Below are 22,341 nucleotides of genomic sequence, written 5' to 3'. Positions count from 1 at the left end.
CATCCACCGTAAAGTTGGACGACATGAGGCCGGACGATACGCAATAAATACAAGCACGAGATGCAAGCATCTACTATGGGAAGCTTTCATTAATAGTGCACAAGGTGCATATATTTTACTACCTTTTTGTATCATCTATTGTCAAAAAATTTCAGACATTCTTAGTATAACGGTAAAGCACGGTCAGACAGTTACAGCAAGTAGGAGCTTTCAGTTGCAATGCATTCTACATGCTTGACAACTCGGAGCTTTGACTTAGCCCCGAATGACAGGAAACCTTCCGATAATAAACGATTGTTAGCGCATCCTACTTTCACAGTAACCATAACACAGATTGAGATCCTCGAAACCGTACATCAGAGAGCTCTTTCAACCTCGAGCGCTGTTTAAATTCCTGTCTCTAGCTTCTTTTTATTCTTTTTGGCTTCAAAACCTGTGGTCTTATTCTGGTTCAAAACTAGCTTAATGAACTACGAGCAGCACCCTCAACTTTCGAAGTGTATATGATACTACTTTGGCTGTCGCCTGGTCTTATAATCTACTCTTTTCACAATGGGTTCAGCGCCTCCATCACCCGCCTATGGCAAACGATTGATTCCGGTCGAGATTGACAAAATTGCGCGAGACGAACCGAATCGGGTACTCTTCTATACTCCCCGCAATAACCAGCCTTCACAGGGATACGACGTTGTGACCACTAGCACATTTGCCAATGCCATCAATAGAGTGTGTTGGTGGCTTCAGTCCGAAGTGGGAACAGAGCCCAAGACAATTGGCTACGTTGGACAGAGTATGTCTTGGACATGATTGCAACAAACCTTTCTTGCTTACAGAATCCATATTAATACTGTTTGTGTCTTCCTTAGATGACATTAGATACCTGCTTCTGGTCGTGGCGGCCACAAAACTTGGCAATAAGGTATGATGACCGTCCTACCAATGCCACTCTTCCGGCAACTGACGCTCGACAAGGTCCTCTTATCCTCGCCGCGGAATAGTCCCGAAGTCCATCTTTCTCTCATCAAGCAGTCTGACTGCAAGTTCTGGATTACCACGCCGGGTGTTGGCAAGTTTGACTTCATCAATCTGCCGTCAATCCGAGTGCCTGAAGTGAATGAGCTTCTGGATCCCAAACCCGTCAAGCCGTATCGCTATGAAAAGGAATGGCAGGAAGGACGCAACGACACCTTGTGCCTGCTTCACACCACCGGCTCGACCGGCTTACCGCGACTGATACCAATCACGCTGGCGGCTGCATCCTCTGGTGATGCACTTGGCGGAATGAAGCGCATCCAGGGAAAATTGCCCACTTTGGCAGAGTGGTCGGGCACTAAAATGCTGAACGCACTGCCTTTATTCCACGTAAGTACCTCCACTCGCTCGTTTGCACACTTGGCAATGGAAGAAGCCGGCGGCTGACTAGGAGATTCTACTTGTTTTTAGGCTGCTGGTCTCAGTTTCAGCTTGTTCTGTGTCATTTTCTTCAGATTCAGCGTCGTCTTTCCGCCTCCAGGGCCTGTCATGCAAAATGTGGTCGAAGAGACGCTCGACAACATTGATCTTGACTCAGCGTTTATGTCGCCCCTTGTTCTCATAGACATTGCCAACACGCCTCGCATCTTGGACAAACTCGCGAAACTCAAGTTTGTCACGTCCTCGGGTGGCCCTGTTCCGCCGCCCGTGGGCAATATCATCAATCCCCGCGTTCCTATCATGCAGACCATGGGCATGACCGAGGGTCTGGTAGTGCCGTCTGTGACTACGCATCCCGATGAGTGGGCGTATTACCATTTCCATCCGGATTGCGGCTACGAGATGCGACCTTATTCGGATACGCTGTTTGAGTTGGTGTTTGTCAGGCGAAAGGAGTTGGCAGCCACTCAGACTATCTTTCTAACGTTCCCCGAGCTGGACCTGTACGAAACAAAAGACTTGTACTCGCGCCATCCGACAATCCCTGAACTGTACAAGTACGAGACACGCAAAGATGATCTCGTCGTGTTTGCAACCGGAGAAAAGTTCAATCCCGCCGCGGCCGAGTTCCAGTTGGCTCACCACCCCTGGCTGTCTGCCGTCTACATTGCCGGCCAAGGTCGCTTTCAAACGGCCGCGCTGCTCAATCCGACACAGGATCGATTGGAAGCGTCCGACAATGAGATTTTGGAAGAGGTCTGGCCAACCATTGAGACTATCAACAAGACTCTGCCCGCTTTTGCCCAGCTTCACCGCAACTTTGTCCGAATTGTTCGCACACCCTTTCCACGCACACCCAAGGGCACGGTAGCACGCTATGGAATTGATCGGATCTATAACAAGGAGCTTGACGACATCTACAAAAACTCGGAAGACTCAGAGCCTTCAATCTCTTTGCCAGTGGCTTCTCTACAGATCGATGGGAGTAGCGAGGAAACTGTCCGTAATGGTATCCGGGAAGCCATTCAGATTGTGTCGCCGGACTTGGAGCTCGAACTGGTGAAAGATGATGACAACCTTCTCGTACATGGCTTTGACTCGCTCCAAGTTACCCGACTTTCCAGACTACTCAGTTCTTCTTCCATCTCTCCTTCTATCCAAATTAACCCTGGTATTATTTATGCTAACCCTTCCATGAGCCAGCTGGCACATGTACTGTGGACGCAGCTGCAGGGTTCCGGGCAAGGAAAGCAAGAAACAGACACAGCAGACCTCCTCCGCACCAAGGCCGTGACCCAGACAATTGCCAAGCACTTGTCGTCTTTCGCGCTGTCCCGAGAGCCAAAAGAATACATCGTCCTCACGGGCACGACGGGGGCCATTGGCTCCTATCTTCTTGATGCTCTATGCAAGAACAATCGTGTTGCCAAAGTCTGGTGCTTGAACCGTAGCAGCCCCGAGGATGCGGCTCGCCGACAGACCGAAATAGCCAAGTCAAAGGGACTGTCTTCGAACTGGAAGGGCAAAGTTCAGTTTGCTCAGGTGAATCTGGCATCCGAGGCTCTTGGGTTGAGCAAGGCAGACTTGAACGAGATTCGAGACCAAGCAACAACTATAATTCGTGAGTGATACGCTTTCTCCCTTCCGATATATTCTTATGAAATTCGCTAAATAATAATATTGTAGATAATGCATGGGAAGTTAACTTCAATCTCCCTCTGTCCTCTTTTGAGACACAGCTCATCGGGCTCCAGAGCCTGGTCCGTATCTGTACAGAGACCCAGAACAAGATTCGATTCTTCTTCGTTTCCTCCATCAGTGGCGCCATGAATTGGCCCTCTCACCTCTTGGGTCCTATTCCTGAGGCTAAGCTCACAAATCTAGACGCCTCCATCAACGGGTACGGCGCCTCCAAGCTTGTAGCTGAGCATTTGCTCAGCAAAGCTGCCCAATCGGGCGTACTGCGTCTCTCGGTCCTGCGTGTAGGTCAAGTTGGAGGGCCCGTCGCGACTCACGGAGAAGGTAGCATATGGACGCGAAGGGATTGGGTGCCAGCGGTAAGTTGACTCTGCTTTCTCTCCCTCTATTTCCTCCTCTTATCCAAAACATAAGAAAAAATGTGTACTGATCCATCAAATAGATCATCGACGCATCAGCTTATCTCGGCAAGTTGCCCGCGAACCTGGGCGGCGCTACAGCCCTCGACTGGATTCCTATCGATTTGTTGGCCGAAGTCATGGGCCAGCTCATTGATTCAGATGCAAACTCAACGGGCGTTAGCCAAGAAGTGGAAACTTATTACAACATCGTCAACCCCCGAATTGCTAGCTGGAACTCACTGCTGCCAACTGTACAGGCTCGTCTGGAGACCGCCCTGTCGCCAAAGAAGGTGCAGGTCGTTTCCTTTTCTGAATGGCTAGAAGACTTGGAGAAGGCCGAGGACGCGATCGTCCAGGAGGCGGAGAAGAAGAACGGGGCCACTGGTTCGCAGGTTGCGGCAAGCCGAGCGCAAACAGGGCTCAAATTGTTGTCCTTTTTCCAGGCAATGGCAGAATCTTCTGACGATGATGCTGTTGCGGCAGCTTTATCTACCCCAAACTGGGCTGTTGGCAATGGCTTGGCACGAAGCTCTGTCTTTTCCCAGTTGACACCTGTATCTCCCGCCTGGTTCGAGACTTGGCTTGATCAATGGGGCTACTAAGCAAACGAATTCTATACTTTTGTTGTATTATTCTGGTCTTATTTAGATACTACTGAGGAGTTCTGAATACCAACTTTAGCACACGTTTTTCATCTCTAGTAATCTTTCTGTGCAGAGCATCTTAGAAGCAAGATTGACCCAGCAACGTGGCTGACACGTATTTATGCAATTGAAACGCATAAGCACGTAGAGGTACTAGTGCGCCCATGTAATACAGTTTCTTTATTCTACATTGTCTGTTGAAAGCTTTCTCTCTCCTTGCATCTTTCTTTCTTAGCAGCGAAGCAGTCCAAGCTTCTCTCCTCTCAGTTGGTCATTCTTTGGCTGGTGATTGAGGCTCGCTAGTATGCTGCTAGCTTTTACTTAGATATCGTTGTGCGTAATTTGACACATCTGCTTAACCCCATGTGCATCCTCTTGAGGACCACATGTGGTTCTGGCGTCGTGATATGCCGTCTGAGCCGTATTCTGGGTCTCTGCTTTCGTCTGCCCTGCTAACTCGATCCTTCTTCCTGTTGATGCTTATTCGTAGCTTCCGTGCTTTCCCTACCCCTGGTTATTGGGTTGCTTGACGGATTGCGGTTAGCGTCAAGATGTCTGACAGGATTGTGGGATCGATGGCTGGAATTGTCACGCATCCCAACAAGGTGCAACTGGCACCCTGCAGCTCGGCGTGGCACAGATCAACCCACGTGGCTGTAGCGTGATCGACAAGGTCCCCGTCCCTGCGTCAGCTCCACGCGTCATTCGGAGGGTTGTATAATTCCTGGCTGAGCATACAGCCATTCGGAGACTAACCCTGTAAGATGGCACACTGGAGCTGGAACCAGCCGCGATTTCCAAAGACCGCTGAACGGCTCCACATGATCCGGATGCTCATACCACGCAGGCATACCAACAGCCTGATCTTCGCCAACCCCTTGTAGTGGTTAGTTGTTCGGCCACAAGGGTAAATAGCATATCAAGTTGTAAGCGTTTTTCCATGAATGCTACTGGTGAATGAATTCGTTTAATTCTGTTTCCAAGTGTGTATTAAATTTATAATAATATTAATCTTTACTAATTAAACCTTTTGCATATGACTTAGGGTTTGCTTATTTACAGTTACATTTTGTACTGAATACTGTTTTTTGAAGTAAGCCAGTTGTTCCCGTCAGCTTATAGGGTAGGCTATAGTTGAACTTACGCGCAAGCTTAACAGATCTTGACTAGCTGATAAAGAAGGTCAGAATAGCAACAAGAAAAAGCCGTCCCCAAATATCCCAATACATATACCCTTGTAGACTCAAAATACTACAATTAACAGGGGCTAGCGTCGATCAGGTTATATGTAGATTGGTAACACACCACCCACCTACCGAATGTATCCGATACAAAGTATCCGATACACAACCGAATAGAGCTTATCGTGCAAAGGATCACTGTAATGGGAGATATCTGCGCATGTTTGAGAGACAGTTCCGTTCGAGCACACGCGGGAAATGGACTGATGACGGAGTAGAATTTTCCGATTGGAGTAGCTTCCAGGAAGTTGTGCTGGGAGGAAGCATTGCCGTACGGGATGTATGTTGAAGTCCTCATATTAGTCTCAGCTTATGTTGCATCAATGCCCTAATATAAAAGAAGCCCAGGTGAATGAAACAACCTCTTAATCTTCCAATCGCCAGCCTTGAAACAATATCCGCATTCCGCACACCACAAGTTTAGCTTTCACAAAGAATAGCCATATCAACGGCAAAATGTCCTCCAATAACCAGCACCAGCAGATTGCCTGTATCAGAGACCTCAAGAAGGCAGGATCTGAAAAACTGTCACAGTCTTATCAAGGTGAGCTTAATTTTTCTCATTAGGATGCGTCTGCGGAGTAAAATTAATACTGGAGAAACACAGACTACTACAATGGCGGCTCAATGGACGAACTGACGTGAGTAATAATATTTTCTTTGGCCTGTTCTCAATAGAAGGCAACTCCATCATGAATTGTTAATGCTGAACATAATTGACTGTAGGCTTGATTGGAATGAAACCGCGTTCAACAAATACCTTCTACGGCCGCGAGTCCTGCGCAATGTCGAGAACATCGATATGACCACCACGCTGTGGGGCAAAAAGGCCGCACTACCTTTCGGCTTCGCTCCAAGTGCTATGCATCGGCTCATCCATGCGGATGGTGAGATTGGCACATCCAAGGCTGCCGCTGCCCGCAACGTGCCCATGGTCCTGTCTCTCCTGTCCAATGACTCTCTGGAAGATGTAGCGGCCCAGAGAACCGACGGCTCTACCCCGTATGGTATTCACATTAGCCCGCTGAATAAGCGCGAGGTCTTGAGCAACCTTCTTGTCCGAGCCAAAGGTAGGCCCCACGCTCTAATAGAACGCTACTGCAGTGCTGACAACTCGGGGTCTAGCTGCCGGGTACAACGCCGTCATCTTGACCGTGGACGCCCCCATGTATGGCCGACGTCTGGCGGATGAGCGTAACAACTGGAGCATTATTCCACCAGGCGCGACCTTCCCCAACGTCGTCGCACAGCATGTGAAGCCAAGTGAAATCTCCGTCAGTAAGTATCATGTAATTCGTGCACTAGTTCGAAGCAGCTTTCTCATGAACCAATTTTAGGCGCCTCGGAAACCTGGGAAGAATACATTCCTTGGATTCGAAGCCAGACCGATCTCGAGCTCTGGGTGAAAGGAGGTCAGTTCCACCCTGCAAGACCACGTCGACCCTAATCATGCATACTATCCCACATACTGACTAAATCATGTTCCGGCTGCAGTCACCTCCAAAGAAGATGTTGAGAATGCCATCAAGCATGGCGTAGATGGGATCATCATCTCCAACCACGGCGGTAGGCAGCTGGACACCACGCCTGCCACCATCGACATCCTTCGAGAGGTTGCACCGATCGCCAAGGGCAGAATCCCTCTGGCCTTGGATGGTGGCGTTTACCGTGGCTCGGATATCTTCAAGGCTATCGCTCTCGGAGCGTCCTTTGTTTTCGGTGGAAGAATTGCCATTTGGGGCTTAGCGGTAAGATCCATCATTACTTCCCTTTTTTATGAAGAAACGATGTGACTCGTTTCTCATTTAATGTCTCGATCTAACTTTTTCTCGATTAGTACAACGGCTCTGAGGGTGTCGGCCTAGGCCTGGATATCATCATCAAAGAGTTCAAAATCTGCATGGGCCTGACTGGATGCACCAAGGTCTCAGACATCGGTCCCCATCATCTGTCTATTTTGCAAAGCAATGGGCTCCTTGGAAGTGTGTATTAGATAAACTTGATGTACGAGTACAAGACTTGCCTCTCAGATAGAAGGAGATCACTTCGAATAGAGCTACCCAGCCATGCACATTTCTCATATGAACACAGACTTTACCGCCCACATTGATCACTGGTGAGAAAATAAAGAACAAGCGAAATTATTGGTGAAACAGCCCAAACTGTATTATTGCTACAGCTAGATAATGGTCTGCGCTTCTATTCCACTCGCTCTTGTGAACCCATGTCAACGTCAAATAGAGTATTCCAACTACCCAGCCTCCAATCGTCCAAGAAATCAAGACCTAGGAAATCGCCATAGAGCGATAGATTGCTCTCGCCCTGTTCAAATTGAGATGGGAATATGTTAACTTGCGTGTTCGGCGAAGTATAAGCATCTGCCATGTTGTTGTCTTGTGACTGCGGCTGCGCAGGTATTTGGCCGAGAATGTTGGGCTGAACCGGGTACAGATTTTTTCTTGGCAAGAATTTCCTCGAACACCGGCAGCGCTCTTTTCAAGGCGGGTATTTCTCTTCCCTGGGTGAGAACAAGCATTGTCTGGCTGATGGATAACCGAGCCATGGAGCGGACGAGTTCTGTTTCGGCTGGATCGAGGGCCGACTCGATGTGTAGAGCGAGCAGCGCAGTTATCGTGGTTATACTGGCAACGCTCTTGTTAGTCTCTTGAGGGCATTATATGAAGCATGTCCGAGAAGTGAGAAAATGAGAAGAAACGGACGGCACCTACAAAGGCATGGGAAAGTCTTGAAGAGTTCCATTCGCCAAAACTCTCATGGAAATCATGTCCAACTCCAAAATACCGGACCGAAGCCGTTCTTTGGCCCACTCGCTCCAGTCCGCGTGCTGAGACTGCTGCAAACGGTGTCGTATCAGACGACACAAGATGCATTCAAATCTGTAGCTCATGGCTTGTATATCCAGATAGTACACGTCGTTTCCTATATTCCCACCCACGTGCATCTTCGTAGCGAGAGACTTGCGCCATGTATCTAGTGGGTTCATCATGTTCCGAGGATCTTGTTGTGGCTTGTTTATCACAGTGGACAGACACTGCCCGACTAGATGGAATTAGTCATGCTTGCGGTATCAGTGCAGATTGAAAATGAAGAGAAAGAAAGCTAGAAGAAGAGAGGATCGAGGAAAACCAACACGCACATATTCGAGATAGTTCGCAGAGAGCAACAGGCAAGGCTTTTTGCTGAGGGGTGACGGCCGATAACAAGCTGGACGATGCTCCCGAGACATCTTCAGTTTCCCAGTCGTCTTCCGTCCTCGGCTTAATCGCGGACGTGTTTTCGAGTAGTCGTGAGCGTCTAGTATTGACAAAGACATTGAAAATGTCTAAAAACTACGTATCCATAGTAAGCATAGAGTAATAATAAGAGAATACAGCAACGAAAAAGAAATACGCACGTAGAGAGTCCACCAGATCCTCCTGTACAGCTTTATAATCTTACGGGGTTTGTCTTCTCGAATACACCTATCAGAGAGTTAGTAGGCAGTTGGTATATGCGATCAATATCACAGGAGTAATAGTCTTGGAGTAGTAAACGCACGTTTCGCGTAGATCAAGCTTGGTGGCAAGACGAATTGCATTATGGAACCAGTAACTGAAGTCCCGATCGGTGGGGTGATCGAGAATCACCATGCACAAGATGACGGATCCCTGAAGCATCAACAACGGATCATCTTCAGCAGCCAAGTCGTGGAGAAGCTTGGCCTTGGAGAAGAATGACTCTTGCGCAGCCGAACGGCTTTCAAAGCCGCAGGCGGATAGCACGTCTAGCGGCACATGGAGACTGGCTGGCGTCAAAATGACGTGGAGCAAGAATAAAGAGCAGTCGCCAGATTGATAACTCCGAATGAAATCAGCCCTGTTGATCACAGGGGCAAAAGTGCAGACGTGATCAAAGTATGTCTTGACGAGGGCATCTCTGTTGTTATTCCCTGTGAGTAATTGAAGACGAAGACTTAAAGAGGGTAGAGGATGGAGGGGTCTAGATAGTCTTACAAGTGCTGCTGAGAAGGTAGGTCAAAGACACCCTTTTTGGCAAGATATTCATTGTCAATGTCGTCTAGTTGAGGTAGCTTGGTCCATAGGCAGTTCCGAGGGGTGAAGCTCTCTTCTGGCCTTGAACGATAGGGGGGTATTGGAAGTAGTGTGATGCTGACTTGACTCGGTAGTTTCTTTCACTGCGTCATTTAGAATATTAAGGTAGAGCAGGTCTGGCTCGGTCTGGGGTGGATTTTGGCAGTCCGAAGGATCGGAAATGGAAGACTGTCTTGACTGTCTTGAGTGATTGGACTGATTATGGCTGTCTAGCTGGCTACTGTGAGACGCAGCCGGGGAGAGTCTGGTCTGGCAATAAATTAGTGGGGATTCAAGGATCGTTGAAGGAGCAGACGAAAAGGGAGGCCAGAGAAGCAGCAGCTGGGAGAGGTCTAAGCATACTTGGACACTGCTAGATACCGGTAAGGCCTGGTGTGTTGCCTTCCTATGAGCCCCATCAACGTTAGCACACATTTGATGAATCAGGAGCCATGGGCCATCCCAGCAGTACATCTCTTACCTAGAGCGTCCCTTACGGACATGAAGTACACAGTCCTTAGCGCACTGCCTGCTGGTGCAGCTGCTACAGGGGAGGCCAATTACAGTGGCATCGCACTTGACCTTGCGTACACGGCAGGGCAGGCATGACTTGTTGGCTTTGGGGGCACGTTTCCCGGTTTCCCTCTGCCCCCTTTGCGGCTCGCGAGCTGAAGTGTTCATTAAAGGGGAAGAGCTGCGTTTGTTGGTGGGGTGGAAATCAGGGCGCAGGTGGCAGCGTGAGGGCGTTTTTGACAGTGATCGTGGCATGGTCATTTCAGCCTGGCTCGGAGTTTGTGAATTCCCGAGTTAGCTAGGTCTGTTGCTGAGGTCACGTGAGTAATACTATTGCGTCCGCATTTGTGCAGCGTTACATACAGGTACTCTTACTTTCCAGAGATCAGTCGATTGTTGTATTTTCGTGCCTGACAATGTCCACTATTCATTCAACCACATGGCTGTCAATACAATGCCTTTATAGATGTTTATAGTAGCGGAGTCTTGACCCACCTCCGCTGCCAAGAAAACTTTTAACAAACTTAAATTTGGCACTACCAGGTAGGTATATGTTATAGATAAGGACCTAGATTTACTATAAAAAGCACTAGTATATTTAAATATAAAAAGAAAAGGCTATAAATAATATAGTTATTAAACTACAGTAAAATATATTATATTAATAATAGGTTATTTATAGTGAGTATGCTACTAGAACGACTAGAGAAGGTATAATCTACTTGAACAGAATTATGGGTCCCAGGTAGATAATTTAATAGGCAGGAATCTACATAAGTGTACCAGGCTCTAGAGTTGGAGATTACTACATGTCCAGTACAAACGCAAAAGCAGCTAAAAGCATCGATAGAAAAGGACTCAGTCAAAATAGACACCGGCAACTTAACCTTGGGAGCTGCCTCTTTGCTATTGCGCTCCTGCTGTTTCTGCTTCAAGCGATCTAATTCTTCTCATTTACTTGTACCGCGAGACGCCGCTGATGCTGCTCTCTCTAATGAATCCTTTCGCTGCTTGGGCTGCTTGCGAAGATGAGAGACCCTTGCAATGGGTGTGCATTAATATTAGTACTCCAATTGTGGAAACTTCCTTGTACACACTTTGTTTCTTTGTGTCCCAAATATAGGTACTTGAATAGATGCCAAAAGCCTACCCTAAAACGGGAACAGCAATGGGTCTTACAAAGTGCGCCCCGATGCGCTGGCAAACAATTCTACGCTAATATCCAGTGAGTGCTGTCCCTCAAGGCAGGAATTGATATAAGCAAAAAGGTCACTACTGCACTTTGCGACATAAGACAAAGAGACATCATATTGGAATTTTGCGACAAGAAGAAAAGCCACCGTACACAACAAAAACAGCGATTGCAACACCAGAGCATCAATTAGCCGAATAAAATAAACCCCGCAATACCAAAAAAGGAAGCAGCGAGGTCCATCAGAGAGGCCCAGTAGAGAGGCCTAGCAGAGAGACCCAGCAGTGAGGCTAGAAGTGAGGCTAATGAGATAAGCTGTGCTTCAAATGGCTTGACACGAAAGGAGTAGAGGCTTTGCTTTGGGATACACGAAGGCAGCGAAACTCCTACGAAAACGCATTCAGAAAACCCCGTACATCCAGGCCTGTCAGAGCAATCAAGATGAAACTAGATCAAAGTCAGCCTCGAATCCGCAATACTAGCAGGCCTTGGGCCTTTAGCTTCGATAGGACAAAGCAGTCATTCTGTGCGGCATGGCGCCCTGGTCTTTGGCCTGAGCTGTTGTAAGTCGATCCTTGGCGTAGAAAGTGGAATGCCAAAACGAAGCTCCGAGTGGACCTCCGAAGTTCCGATTGGATCACTGAAGCTCCGATTGGACAACTAAAGCTCTCGATTAGCGCTAGCAGCAATGCTACATCAGCACATGTTGCGGAGAGGCCCACTGGCCAATCTTTTGAGGGAATACAACAGAAGGATCCTTGACCAGGAAATGTCAGCTTACCCGAAAGTAATGATGAATTCATAGCGTTCTATCATGATCCGATTACAATGTGGCTAGATTGCAAGGGCTTTGGAAAATACAAGCGGACATCTCCACCTTTACATGTAAATAGAAGTTGAATCAGGCTAGTTGGTCAATATAGGATCGTGGCATGCAAGGTATATTATTGATTACCCTACCAAGGTTGGCCGCAATAGAAATGGCTATTTGAGACCAGGGTATACCCTGGCCAGACAGTGTGAGTTATTGTTTGCTGAAATACATCTAGAAAAGAGATAGGTATGTGTACATTGTAGGTTCATACTTTGGTGAAAAGACAAGTAGTGTCATCAAGTACTCTAAAAGTAGATATACAATTGGCTTCATTTTAGAGTCCACTTGTTTGAAAGCGCATATGGGCAGCTGAAGTCATTACATTTCCAGCAGGCCATAGAACAAACATATTGTGACAACACAGTAATAATAAAACTGTCCGGCTGAGCATAGACTGCGCCTTCAATAAGCGTTTCTTTTGCAGCCAGCAACCCTCAGCGTTTCGGATGCATCTTTCAGATTGATTAAACCTCCCGAGACCCTGCGGAGACGCTCCGATAGCGATGTCGCGACTGTGTCAGACTCAAGGTCTGTTATGTGAGATGTTCGTTTGGAATCAGTCGAGATGACAAGGGGAGAGGATCCCATGTTGTAGAGGATTGACATATATAGTAATAACGACTCACGTTTGAAGACGTTTGAAGAAAGACAACCGGTATGGAATGAGTTCCCATGATACATTGATCCATTCTTAGAAACAATTACATTCGCTTTCGTGTATACCAAACAAGCAAACATCATGGCACCTTCCATCGACTCCTTCGACGCCAACAATGGCTTTGGTGACCAAGACTTCTCTAGTCTATCATCTGATATCGCCGTCATTGGTGTCTCTGGACGTTTTCCCGGCGATGCATCTTCCCCACGGAATCTTTGGGATATGGTCGTGGAAGGGAGAAACGCCAGGGAGCCCGTGCCCAAGAGCCGGTTCAACCCAGACGGCTTCTGGCACAAAGACCCGAGCCGGATTGGAACCATTGGCGGTATCAAGCAAGGTCACTTCGTGAAGCAAGATATCCGCCAGTTCGACGCCGGTTTCTTCTCCATTACGCCTGAAGAAGCAAAGGCAATGGACCCACTGCAGCGTATTCTCCTGGAGACGGCTTACGAAGGCCTCGAGAATGGTAAGCAATGCATGCATTGGTTTACTACAGGAGACAGATTGCTAACTATTTTGCAGCCGGTCTGACAATTGACCAAGTCGCCGACCAGCCCATCGGTTGCTTCGTCGGTGGCGGGCAGAGCCACGACTACTGGGATCTTCAAGCCTTGGATCTGGACAGTATCCCAAAATACTCGGCCACAGGCTTGGGAACCTCCATTTTGTCGAACCGTATCTCGTGGTTTTTCAACCTCAGAGGTCCAAGCATGACCATTGACACAGCATGTTCGTCCTCGATGACAGCAATGCATATGGCCTGCCAGAGTATTAGAAGCGGAGAAACCAATTCGGTAAGCCCCCTTTCATCTTCTTTTCCCGCAGTGAACTAACCGTTTTGTCTAGTGCTTGGTTGGAGGCTTCAACTTGCGACTTCTGCCAGTCTTTGACATTTTCGCTACCCCCATGTCTTTCCTCAGCAAAGACGATAAGTGTCATTCATTTGACACTTCGGCCAATGGATACGCCCGTGGCGAAGGCGGTGGCTTCATTGTCTTGAAGCGAATGGACCTGGCTCTCCGTGATGGCGACACCATCCGCGCCGTCGTCCGCGCTACCGGAGCCAACCAAGATGGCCGGACTCTCGGTCTCACACAGCCATCCGCAGTCAGACAAGCGGAACTGATTCGCCAGACGTATGAGTCTGCAGGCCTGCCCTTGCACGAGACCAACTACTTTGAGGCTCACGGCACGGGTACCGCAGCTGGTGACCCAGTTGAATGTTCGGCAATTGGCGCCGCCTTCAGCTCGACACGCGATCGCCCGTTGTACGTGGGATCCGTGAAAAGCAATGTGGGACATCTGGAGAGTTGCAGTGGCATCGTCGGAATGGTCAAGGCCGTCTACAGCCTCGAAAGTGGCTGGATGGCTCCGACCCATGGCCTGAAGAATATCAACCCCAAGATCAAGCTGGCTGAGTGGAAGATTGAGATTCCCACGGTCGCGACTCGCTGGCCTGCTGGGCTCCGCCGTATCAGCATCAACAACTTTGGCTATGGTGGTGCCAATGCTCACGTTGTGATTGACGATGCGTACCACTATTTGAAGAAGCACAACCTGAAGGCCCCGCACAACACCACCGTCGAAGAACTCTCAACCAAGAGCATTGACGGTCCTGCGACGACAACAGAAGGCCCTACCTCGCGTCTCTTCCTTCTCTCTTCTCACGAGGAGAGCGGTATCACTCGCCTCAGCGAAACCCTGCAAAGCTACCTCAGCGAGGTCGACGCGGAGAACGGGTCCGAGGAGCAGAACCGCTTGCTGCACCGCCTGGCCTATACACTCTCAGAGAAGAGATCCAGCCTTCCTTGGAAGACGTTTGCCGCCGCCTCAACCATCGAGCAGCTTCAGCAGGCTCTGGATGGCGCACGATCCCAGGCCACCCGTACCCCGACCAAGGCTCGGCCGCTCACCTTCATCTTCACCGGCCAGGGCGCGCAGTGGTATGGCATGGGCCGCTCTCTGCAAAAGTATCCCGTATTCCAGAAGTCTCTGGAGGAGTCAAACGCTTACCTCAAGTCGTTTGGCTGCACATGGGATCTCCTCGTTGAGCTGAACCGCAGTGCCGAGGAATCCAAGATCGATCTCCCAGACATCAGCCAGGCCGCATGCACGGCGCTGCAGCTCGGTGTCGTCGATCTCCTGGCTAGCTGGGGCATCCGCCCACAGGTCGTGATTGGCCACTCCAGTGGTGAGATTGCGGCCGGTTACTCAAAGGGTGCCTTCGACAAGGCAGCTGGTATGCGCATTGCCTACTACCGAGGTCTCCTCACCAGCCAGCTCAGCAAGAATGGTGCCATGGCTGCCGTCGGCCTGGGTCCGGAAGCGGCCCAGAAGTATATCGACCGTGTCACCGCAGGCAAGGTCGTCGTTGCTTGTATCAACAGTCCGGAAAGCACAACACTGTCCGGAGATGTGGAGGGCGTCGACGAGATTATGCAGTTCCTGCAGGCGGACGATGTCTTTGCCCGCAAGCTTCGCGTGCTGACTGCGTACCACTCCCACCACATGCAGCTCATCGCTAAAGACTACCTGGCCGGAATGGAGCAAGGCGCATGGAAGGCCCAGTCTGGCCACAAGGACGTCACCATGGTCTCGTCGGTCAAGGGCAAGATCATTGACGGCACCGAGCTTGTTCCCTCATACTATGTGGACAACCTGGTCAGTGCCGTCAACTTCTCGGGCGCCGTCACGGTAGCTGCTGAGGCAGGTCTTCTTGGAAACAAGTCACGAAGCATGACGGGCATCAAGGGAAGCCCTTACGCCATGGTCGAGATTGGACCCCATGCGGCTTTGCAGGGACCATTGAAGCAGATTATGACCAGCGTGAGTGACAAGGTTCCCGTCCCTCCTCGCTACTTGTCAGCAATCAAGAGAAAGCAGGATGCTATCCAAACCTCGCTGGAAGTGGCTGGTGAGCTGTTTCTCCTGGGCCACCCGGTCAACATGCGCCTGGCTAATGCATACGATGCTTTCCGTGGCGTTGACCGTGGCGATGTAACGGACAATGGTAAGATTTCATCGCTGGTCCAGCTGCCCACCTACGCATGGAACACGTCCAAGAAGTACTGGAGCGAGTCGGCTGCTATCTCGGCCTACAGAAACAGGAGCCAGCCGCGTCTTGAGCTGCTCGGCGCCCGAGACGAACGATCCACAGAGCTGGAGCCGTCATGGCGCAACCTCCTCCGCACCTCGGAGCAGCCCTGGATCGAGCACCATCAGTTCCAGAGCACCAACATCTACCCCATGGCGGGTATGATTGTCATGGCCATCGAAGGTATGCGCCAGATCCAGACCCGCACCGACATTGAGGGCTTCGAAGTGCGCGACGTCAACATTGGCAAGGCTTTGGTTGTTCCTATCAACCAGACGATTGAGACGAGACTCCAGCTTGCACCGTGGCGCTCGTCACCCATCGCGGACGAAGACTCCTCGTACTGGACCGAGTTCAAGGTGTCCAGCCGTAACGAGAGTGGCACATGGACGGCAAACTGCAACGGTTTGATCAAGGCCATTTACACGCCCAAGCAGGATTCAGCTATTGGAAATGGCGTGTTCGTGGACGAAGAGGCAGCCGCCAACGCTCAGCTCCAGGCGGAGTACAAAGAGATCCGACAAGCAGGTTTCCCCAGCCTGGACCCCGCCGTCTTCTACGACAAGCTCGACAGTGCCGGATTCCATCTGGGCCCGGCCTTCCAAGGAGTCAAGGAGCTGAACCTCCTCAACGACAAGTCCCACTACACCGTCGAGATCGAGGACACAAACCAGTATTACCCTGCCAAGTGGCAGCCCCCCCCATCTGATCCACCCATCTGTCTTGGATGTTTTCGTGCATCTCCTGACCTCCAGTGCGTGGTATGGCGAGGACTTTACGGCACGAATGCCCGTGTCCACGGCGTCCATCTTTGTCTCGGCCAAGTTTGATTCGACTCCGGGCACCAAGTACCGTGGCTACTCACGCACTTACAAGCTCGGTGGCGGCGGCGACAAGATGGCCAGTGATGTCTTTGCCTTTAGCGAGAACGGAGACGACAAGCCCATCATTGCGCTCCGTGGCTGCGAGCACGTACCCCTTCGTGGCTCAGGTGCGCAATCCGATGCTTCTGGCGCATCTGCAGCTCTTGGTGGCCATGTTCCCATTGCTCCACGCCTGGCTCTGGATGTGACAATGATTGACGCTGCTCAGACCCAACAGGTTCTGAAAGGCAGTCCCGACCTCGCTACCTCGCTGGGTAAATACGTGACTCTACTCGCCCACAAGTATCCCGCTTTGCATATTCTCGAGGCCAACTCGTCTACGGACAGTCTTCTCACAAAGGCCCTTCTCGGAGCTGGAGGAGAGATCCATAAGCGTGTCAAGTCGGTTGTTCTGTCTGGAGCCGTGGCTCCTGAGGAGCAATCAGGACCTTGGAAACAGTTGATCCATCATCAGCAGCTCAATCTTTCCGAGGATCCTACTGCACAGGGCTTTGAGGAAGCCTCTCGTGATCTTATCGTGCTGGACACTGCTCAGAAGTATGAAGGCGACAGCACTGTTGTCTTGACCAACATCAAGAAGCTTCTGAAGCCATGGGGCGTCCTTTTGGTTGCCAATGGTGCTGGCAGCGCTTCCACCATCCCCAACAATGTCTTGGTGTCTGCAGGCTTCACTGCCCCGACTACCGTTAATGTCCCCGACGCATCGCGCCTTACGATCGCCTCTGTGGCACAGGAGAGTAACACTGCAGTCCAAAACATTTTGATTGTCATGCCTCAGAGCCTGTCACCCAAGGCAAGCCGAGCAGTGGAACAAGTTGAGCGTGAGCTGCAACGGGCATATAACGTTGCCAAGCTGCCCTTTGACGCCGCCATCCCTGAACAGCTCTCGTCGCACTTGGCTCTCTTTGCATTGGATCTGGATCTTCCTTTCCTGGAGGATCTTGATGAGACCTCCTTTGACAAGCTTCGCTCCTTGATTCTCGGAACCCAGGAGTCGCTGTGGTTGACTTTGGACAGCGCGACCGGGGGCCTCGCAAAGGGTCTTGGTCGTACGATCCGCGGCGAGTACCCTGAAATCCCCTTCACCACCCTCTCACTCGACTCGACAGCCCCGCTTGACGCCGATGTCAATGTGCGTACCATTGCCAAACTAATTGGCAGCAGCAAGCCGCTAGATCAGTCTACGGATTCGGAGTATGTCATTCGCAAGGGCCAGGTCCTGGTGGAACGACTTGAGCCGGATGCCGACCTCAAGACGTTGCTCGACGCAGCTCAGTCTGGCGAGAGTCTCCCTACCATCACAATGCCTTTGAAAGACCGCGGTGATGAGACGCTTCGGCTGCTCTTCCGCGAGCCTGGAATGCTCGACTCGTTTGAGTACCACTTTGTGCCCAGCTTGACTGCTGCGGATCCCGTCGCCGAGGGACAGATGGAGATCGAGGTCCGATCCGTCGGTTTGAACTCCCGCGACGTGATGATGGCCATGGGCCAAGACGAAGACACCAACATTGGCATGGAGTGCGCCGGTATCGTATCCCGAGTGGGCTCCGGCGTCACCAAGTTCCGTGTCGGTGACCGTGTGTTCGGCCTCCACAGCGGCTGCTTCCAGACCCGTTTGCGTGTAGACCCACGCACCTTTGCGCTCACTCCGGAGTCTATTAGCGATGAGGTAGCTGGGTCATTGATGGGCCAGTACCAGACGGCGGTTCAGTCGTTGATCAACGTCGGCCGCCTACAGGATGACGAGTCCGTCCTGATTCACTCTGCAGCCGGTGGTGTTGGTCAGGCAGCCATCATCGTCGCCCAGCATATCGGCTCCAAGAACATCTACTGCACTGTCTCTTCGGACAACAAGAAGAGGTTCTTGATGGCCGAATACGGCATTCCGGAGGCGCACATCTTCAACAGCCGAGATCATTCGTTCGCCGATGGCATTATGCGCCTGACCAACGGAAAGGGCGTGGACGTTGTGCTCAACTCGCTCGCCAACGAGGCTCTGCGACGCACTTGGAACTGTGTGGCACCGTTTGGCCGCTTCATCGAGCTGGGCAAGCGCGATATCCAGGACAACACCGGCCTGGAGATGCGGCCATTCCTCAACAACATCAGCTTCTCGGGTGTCGACATTGGCGCCCTCGTATCGGAGTATCCCGCCAAGTGCGAGAAGCTCGGCGTGCAGGTGCTCGACATGCTGAAGCAGGGTGTCATTAGGCCTCTGAAGAACGTCGCGCAGTTCAGCTTCGGCCAAGTGGAACAGGCGTTCCAACTGATGCAGAGCGGCGACAACACTGGCAAGGTTGTCCTGATCCCACGACCCGACGACGTTGTTCCTGTTATCCCCGGGGGGCCTCGGCGCATTCCGACTGTCTTCTAACAGCACCTACGTCCTCGTCGGTGGTCTTGGTGGCATTGGTAGATCTATTGCTAAGATGCTCGCGGACAAGGGCGCCAGGCATTTTGTGTTCCTATCTCGATCCGGCAACACGCGCCCAGAGGCACAGGCTCTGCTCGATGAGCTGAAGGAGCAAGGTGTCTCGTCGACGGTTACTGCGGTCGATGTCGCGGACAAGGCACAGTTGGAGACTGCCTTGAACACAGTCAAGCAGAGCTGTCCCCCGATCAAGGGCATGATTAACTGCGCCATGGATTTGAAAGTAAGTCTCTTATTACATTCTCTGCCCCCTTCTATTCACAATTGTATGTTACTTGATATCTAACCACTCTGCAGGATGGCATCTACAATAACATGACCGCAAAGGACTGGAACTTATCGCTGCGCCCTAAGCTCAAGGCCACACGCAATCTGCACGAGCTGCTGCCGGCTGACCTGGACTTCTTTGTCTGCTTGTCGTCTATTGCAGGCATTATTGGTAACCGTGGCCAGGCCAACTACAACGCTGGTAACAACTACCAGGATTCTCTCATGCACCACCGTGCGGCGTCAGGCCTGGCAGCCACCAGTCTGAACCTCAGTCTGGTTGTCGGCGTCGGTGTCTCTACCGAGCAGGATAACGTTTTCCAGCTCCTCAAGAATGGAGACCTGATCCCCCAGACCGAGACGGACGTGCTGAACCTCGTCGCGGCCGCTGTTTCCGGCCGGGCCCCGACACAGGTTGCCATCGGCACAGCCACCGGCGGTCAGCTCGACAAGTCATCATCCAACGATCCTTACTGGTTTGACGATTCGCGTTTCGCCATCCTCAGCCAGCTGGATCGCCATTCTGGTGGCGACAGCAACGGTCAGGCAGCAAAGGAGGACTGGAAGAAGCTGGTTGCGGCGGCCACATCCAAGGACCAGGCCCACGACCTCGTGCTCGACGCGCTGGTGGCCGGTCTGTCCAATATCCTCAAGGTAGAACAGGACGACATTGATCCCAGAAAGTCACTGCCGGCTCTCGGTATCGACAGTCTTGTCGCAATCGAGATCAGGAATTGGCTGCGCAAGGAGTTCCAGGCGGACTTGTCTGTGTTTGACATTGTCAGCAATGATCCTCTGTCGAGCTTTGCGCCCAAGGTCGCAGCCAAGTCAGCCGTTGTCCCGGCTGGCCTTGCTTAAAAAAGTTTTTATATTTAACATTGGGGGTTTTCTTTAGTTTACATTTTTCCTTGTTATTTGTTGATTATTGTTTTGGATTGAGATATAAGGGCATATATAGACTGCAGTTTTAAATCTACATTTACGTTTCACAAATCTTTATTCTTATCTGATTTCGCGTGACGGACAGTCGTAGCCAGATTGCTTGAAATGGTTTCGGAAGATATACAAGTAACTACGTTTTCGTAATGTAGCATATTAAGTGGTAATAGGCATCACCACCTACAAGTGCTATGGTTCGTATAAATACTTGGACCCAACAATTGACTGTCGAAATAGGGGACAGATGCGTTGATCGATTTATGTTGTATCAAATACTATACTAGGCATAGAATATATCTAATATAGACGAATAATCACGCTCGCACCATTCTTTGACTCCAACATATCCAAAGTGCAAAGTTCGCCTTGACCAATTGATGATGAGGAAGAGAGAGCCTAATATAAAATTGCAGGTCAACACCCAAACACGAATTTGCGGGTTTCTTGCTCATCTCTTACTATTTTGGAACTAGTTACTTCATTTCTACTACGCGGCTTCGGAAGACTATTCAATCTTGTCAAAATTTACTGTCCACACTGATGAACGCTAGGCGATGTAATTGATAGCTGAACGTATCTAACATATTTACATAAAAGTAAATAAGCCTTAACGTACATTAAAATCCCGCGTAATTGGACTTCGTAGTTGAATCAATGTGCTTATCCGGACAGGCCAAGATTGGTTTCGCTCAACGCCGCGACCATTGCGTATGAGTTCTCCATCCCGTAAACGTCCACAGCGGAGAGCAGGCCCAGCCACTTCTGGTTCGTGGCGTTGTTACAATAGCTCGCCACGCTGTCAAGGTACAGTTTGAAACCAGCCCATGGATTCCCAGGATTCGCTTGGAGTGCCACATTTACCAAATGTTGCTGAGATATCGGATTCGTTGCATTGGCTGGTTGCTTGCTGAGAGCGAGGGCGTGATTACAGTTGTTTTTGAGGTCGTTGATATACTCGCGCTGCGCTTCCACATCAGCGCGGACGCCGGATCGTGTAAGATGCCCGCCCACAAAGTAGTCAAAATTGTACTCGAGAATCTGGTCGTGCGCTTGAATGAACCCAGGGACGTCTTCCGCCTCACCAAGATATGCAAAAGGCGCCCATCCGGGGAATACGACGTCAACAAGCATCATAACCTTTTGGCTTGGCCCGTAGATGAAAATGTTGCCGGGCTGATGATTTGTCCCTTTGTATGAAAGCCGGATAGTTTGGTTGCCATAAAGGAGCGAGTATTCGTCCTCAAAGGTAACATCGGGAAGAGGATCATCAGAACTTGGTGTTGCCGAAAGTAGATCTTTGGTTATACTATGTGCTATGTGGGTCGCATTCTTGAAAAGATACGCGCTGCCGATATGATCTGCGTGAGCATGGCTGTATATGACATGCGTTACGCGCTTGTTGGTGGTGTTACCGATTGCGTATGCGATATTTTGCCCAATGGATGCGGGCGCGTCAACAAGGATAACCCCCTCGGTGGAGACAAAGAAGACGCAGTTATACTGGTTGTCTGTGACCATATAGGCGCCGCCACCGAAAGGTTCGACACGATATCCTGCACCATTTAGAGGAGGTGAATCGGTAGTTACCGGAGCCCAAGTAGGGACAGTGAGAAGATCTCGGCCGTTGGAACCAATAGCGAAGAGAGCGAGAAATATATACTTCATAAGTGCCATATTGGCGCATAAAAGTGTTCGATTAAAGAGTTTCACAAACTTTGTAAAGGAAATATTTGTCAAGATCAGTGAGCTGTTGATGGCGGAAAACTAAACAACTGTTTTGGCGGGTATATTTAGAGACTTATATAGGTATCAAGAAACTCTATGATATTTACTGAAAATAGGAGTAGGGAAAGTTCTATCTCACAAATGAGGAGCTCTTCAACCTATTGCATTGGTGATTTGTCAAGATAGTTATACAGAGCTGTTCGATGTAACATCTTTTGACTAGGTATACCTGGGTTTTACCTTTTTGGGATGCTCAAGGTATTTCCTTTCTAAGCC

General features: G+C 50.3%; 6 protein-coding genes across 6 annotated transcripts; 4 read left to right on the top strand and 2 right to left on the bottom strand.

Annotated features, from left to right (window-relative positions):
* Positions 1-384: 384 nt before the first annotated feature.
* Positions 385-4,114, top strand: TrAtP1_005202 (putative NRPS-like protein biosynthetic cluster; the record flags this gene model as incomplete). Its single annotated transcript, XM_014093445.2, has 6 exons — positions 385-790; positions 867-919; positions 973-1,362; positions 1,444-3,034; positions 3,100-3,470; positions 3,554-4,114. Exons 1-6 carry the CDS (start codon positions 553-555, stop codon positions 4,112-4,114), a joined length of 3,204 nt encoding a protein of 1,067 aa, XP_013948920.1. The 5' UTR covers positions 385-552.
* A 1,462-nt stretch (positions 4,115-5,576) lies between these two features.
* Positions 5,577-8,449, top strand: TrAtP1_005201 (uncharacterized protein). Its single transcript, XM_014093444.2, has 7 exons — positions 5,577-5,941; positions 6,005-6,038; positions 6,124-6,467; positions 6,523-6,675; positions 6,735-6,809; positions 6,892-7,145; positions 7,235-8,449. Exons 1-7 carry the CDS (start codon positions 5,854-5,856, stop codon positions 7,388-7,390), a joined length of 1,104 nt encoding a protein of 367 aa, XP_013948919.1. The 5' UTR covers positions 5,577-5,853; the 3' UTR covers positions 7,391-8,449.
* Positions 7,745-9,991, bottom strand: TrAtP1_005200 (uncharacterized protein; the record flags this gene model as incomplete). The annotated part of the gene is made up of 9 exons (XM_066112620.1): positions 7,745-8,039; positions 8,127-8,457; positions 8,555-8,747; positions 8,813-8,879; positions 8,956-9,333; positions 9,411-9,474; positions 9,572-9,753; positions 9,852-9,894; positions 9,970-9,991. The coding sequence occupies 9 exons, from the start codon at positions 9,989-9,991 to the stop codon at positions 7,745-7,747; spliced, it is 1,575 nt and encodes a 524-aa protein (XP_065968705.1).
* Positions 9,992-12,806: 2,815 nt separating this feature from the next.
* Positions 12,807-19,077, top strand: TrAtP1_005199 (Type I Iterative PKS; the record flags this gene model as incomplete). The annotated part of the gene is made up of 4 exons (XM_066112619.1): positions 12,807-13,191; positions 13,248-13,519; positions 13,572-16,492; positions 16,575-19,077. The coding sequence occupies 4 exons, from the start codon at positions 12,807-12,809 to the stop codon at positions 19,075-19,077; spliced, it is 6,081 nt and encodes a 2,026-aa protein (XP_065968704.1).
* A 55-nt stretch (positions 19,078-19,132) lies between these two features.
* TrAtP1_005198 (putative secondary metabolism biosynthetic enzyme) lies at positions 19,133-20,259 on the top strand (the record flags this gene model as incomplete). The annotated part of the gene is made up of 2 exons (XM_066112618.1): positions 19,133-19,357; positions 19,432-20,259. The coding sequence occupies 2 exons, from the start codon at positions 19,133-19,135 to the stop codon at positions 20,257-20,259; spliced, it is 1,053 nt and encodes a 350-aa protein (XP_065968703.1).
* A 741-nt stretch (positions 20,260-21,000) lies between these two features.
* Positions 21,001-22,014, bottom strand: TrAtP1_005197 (uncharacterized protein; the record flags this gene model as incomplete). The annotated part of the gene is made up of 1 exon (XM_014093180.2): positions 21,001-22,014. One exon carries the CDS (start codon positions 22,012-22,014, stop codon positions 21,001-21,003), a length of 1,014 nt encoding a protein of 337 aa, XP_013948655.2.
* Between the last annotated feature and the right edge of the window lie 327 nt (positions 22,015-22,341).

Source organism: Trichoderma atroviride, chromosome 2, assembly GCF_020647795.1.
Source record: "Trichoderma atroviride chromosome 2, complete sequence".
NCBI classification, from domain to species: domain Eukaryota; kingdom Fungi; phylum Ascomycota; class Sordariomycetes; order Hypocreales; family Hypocreaceae; genus Trichoderma; species Trichoderma atroviride.
Note: the sequence above shows the minus strand (reverse complement) of the source record. Positions and strands in the feature narration are given on the sequence as shown.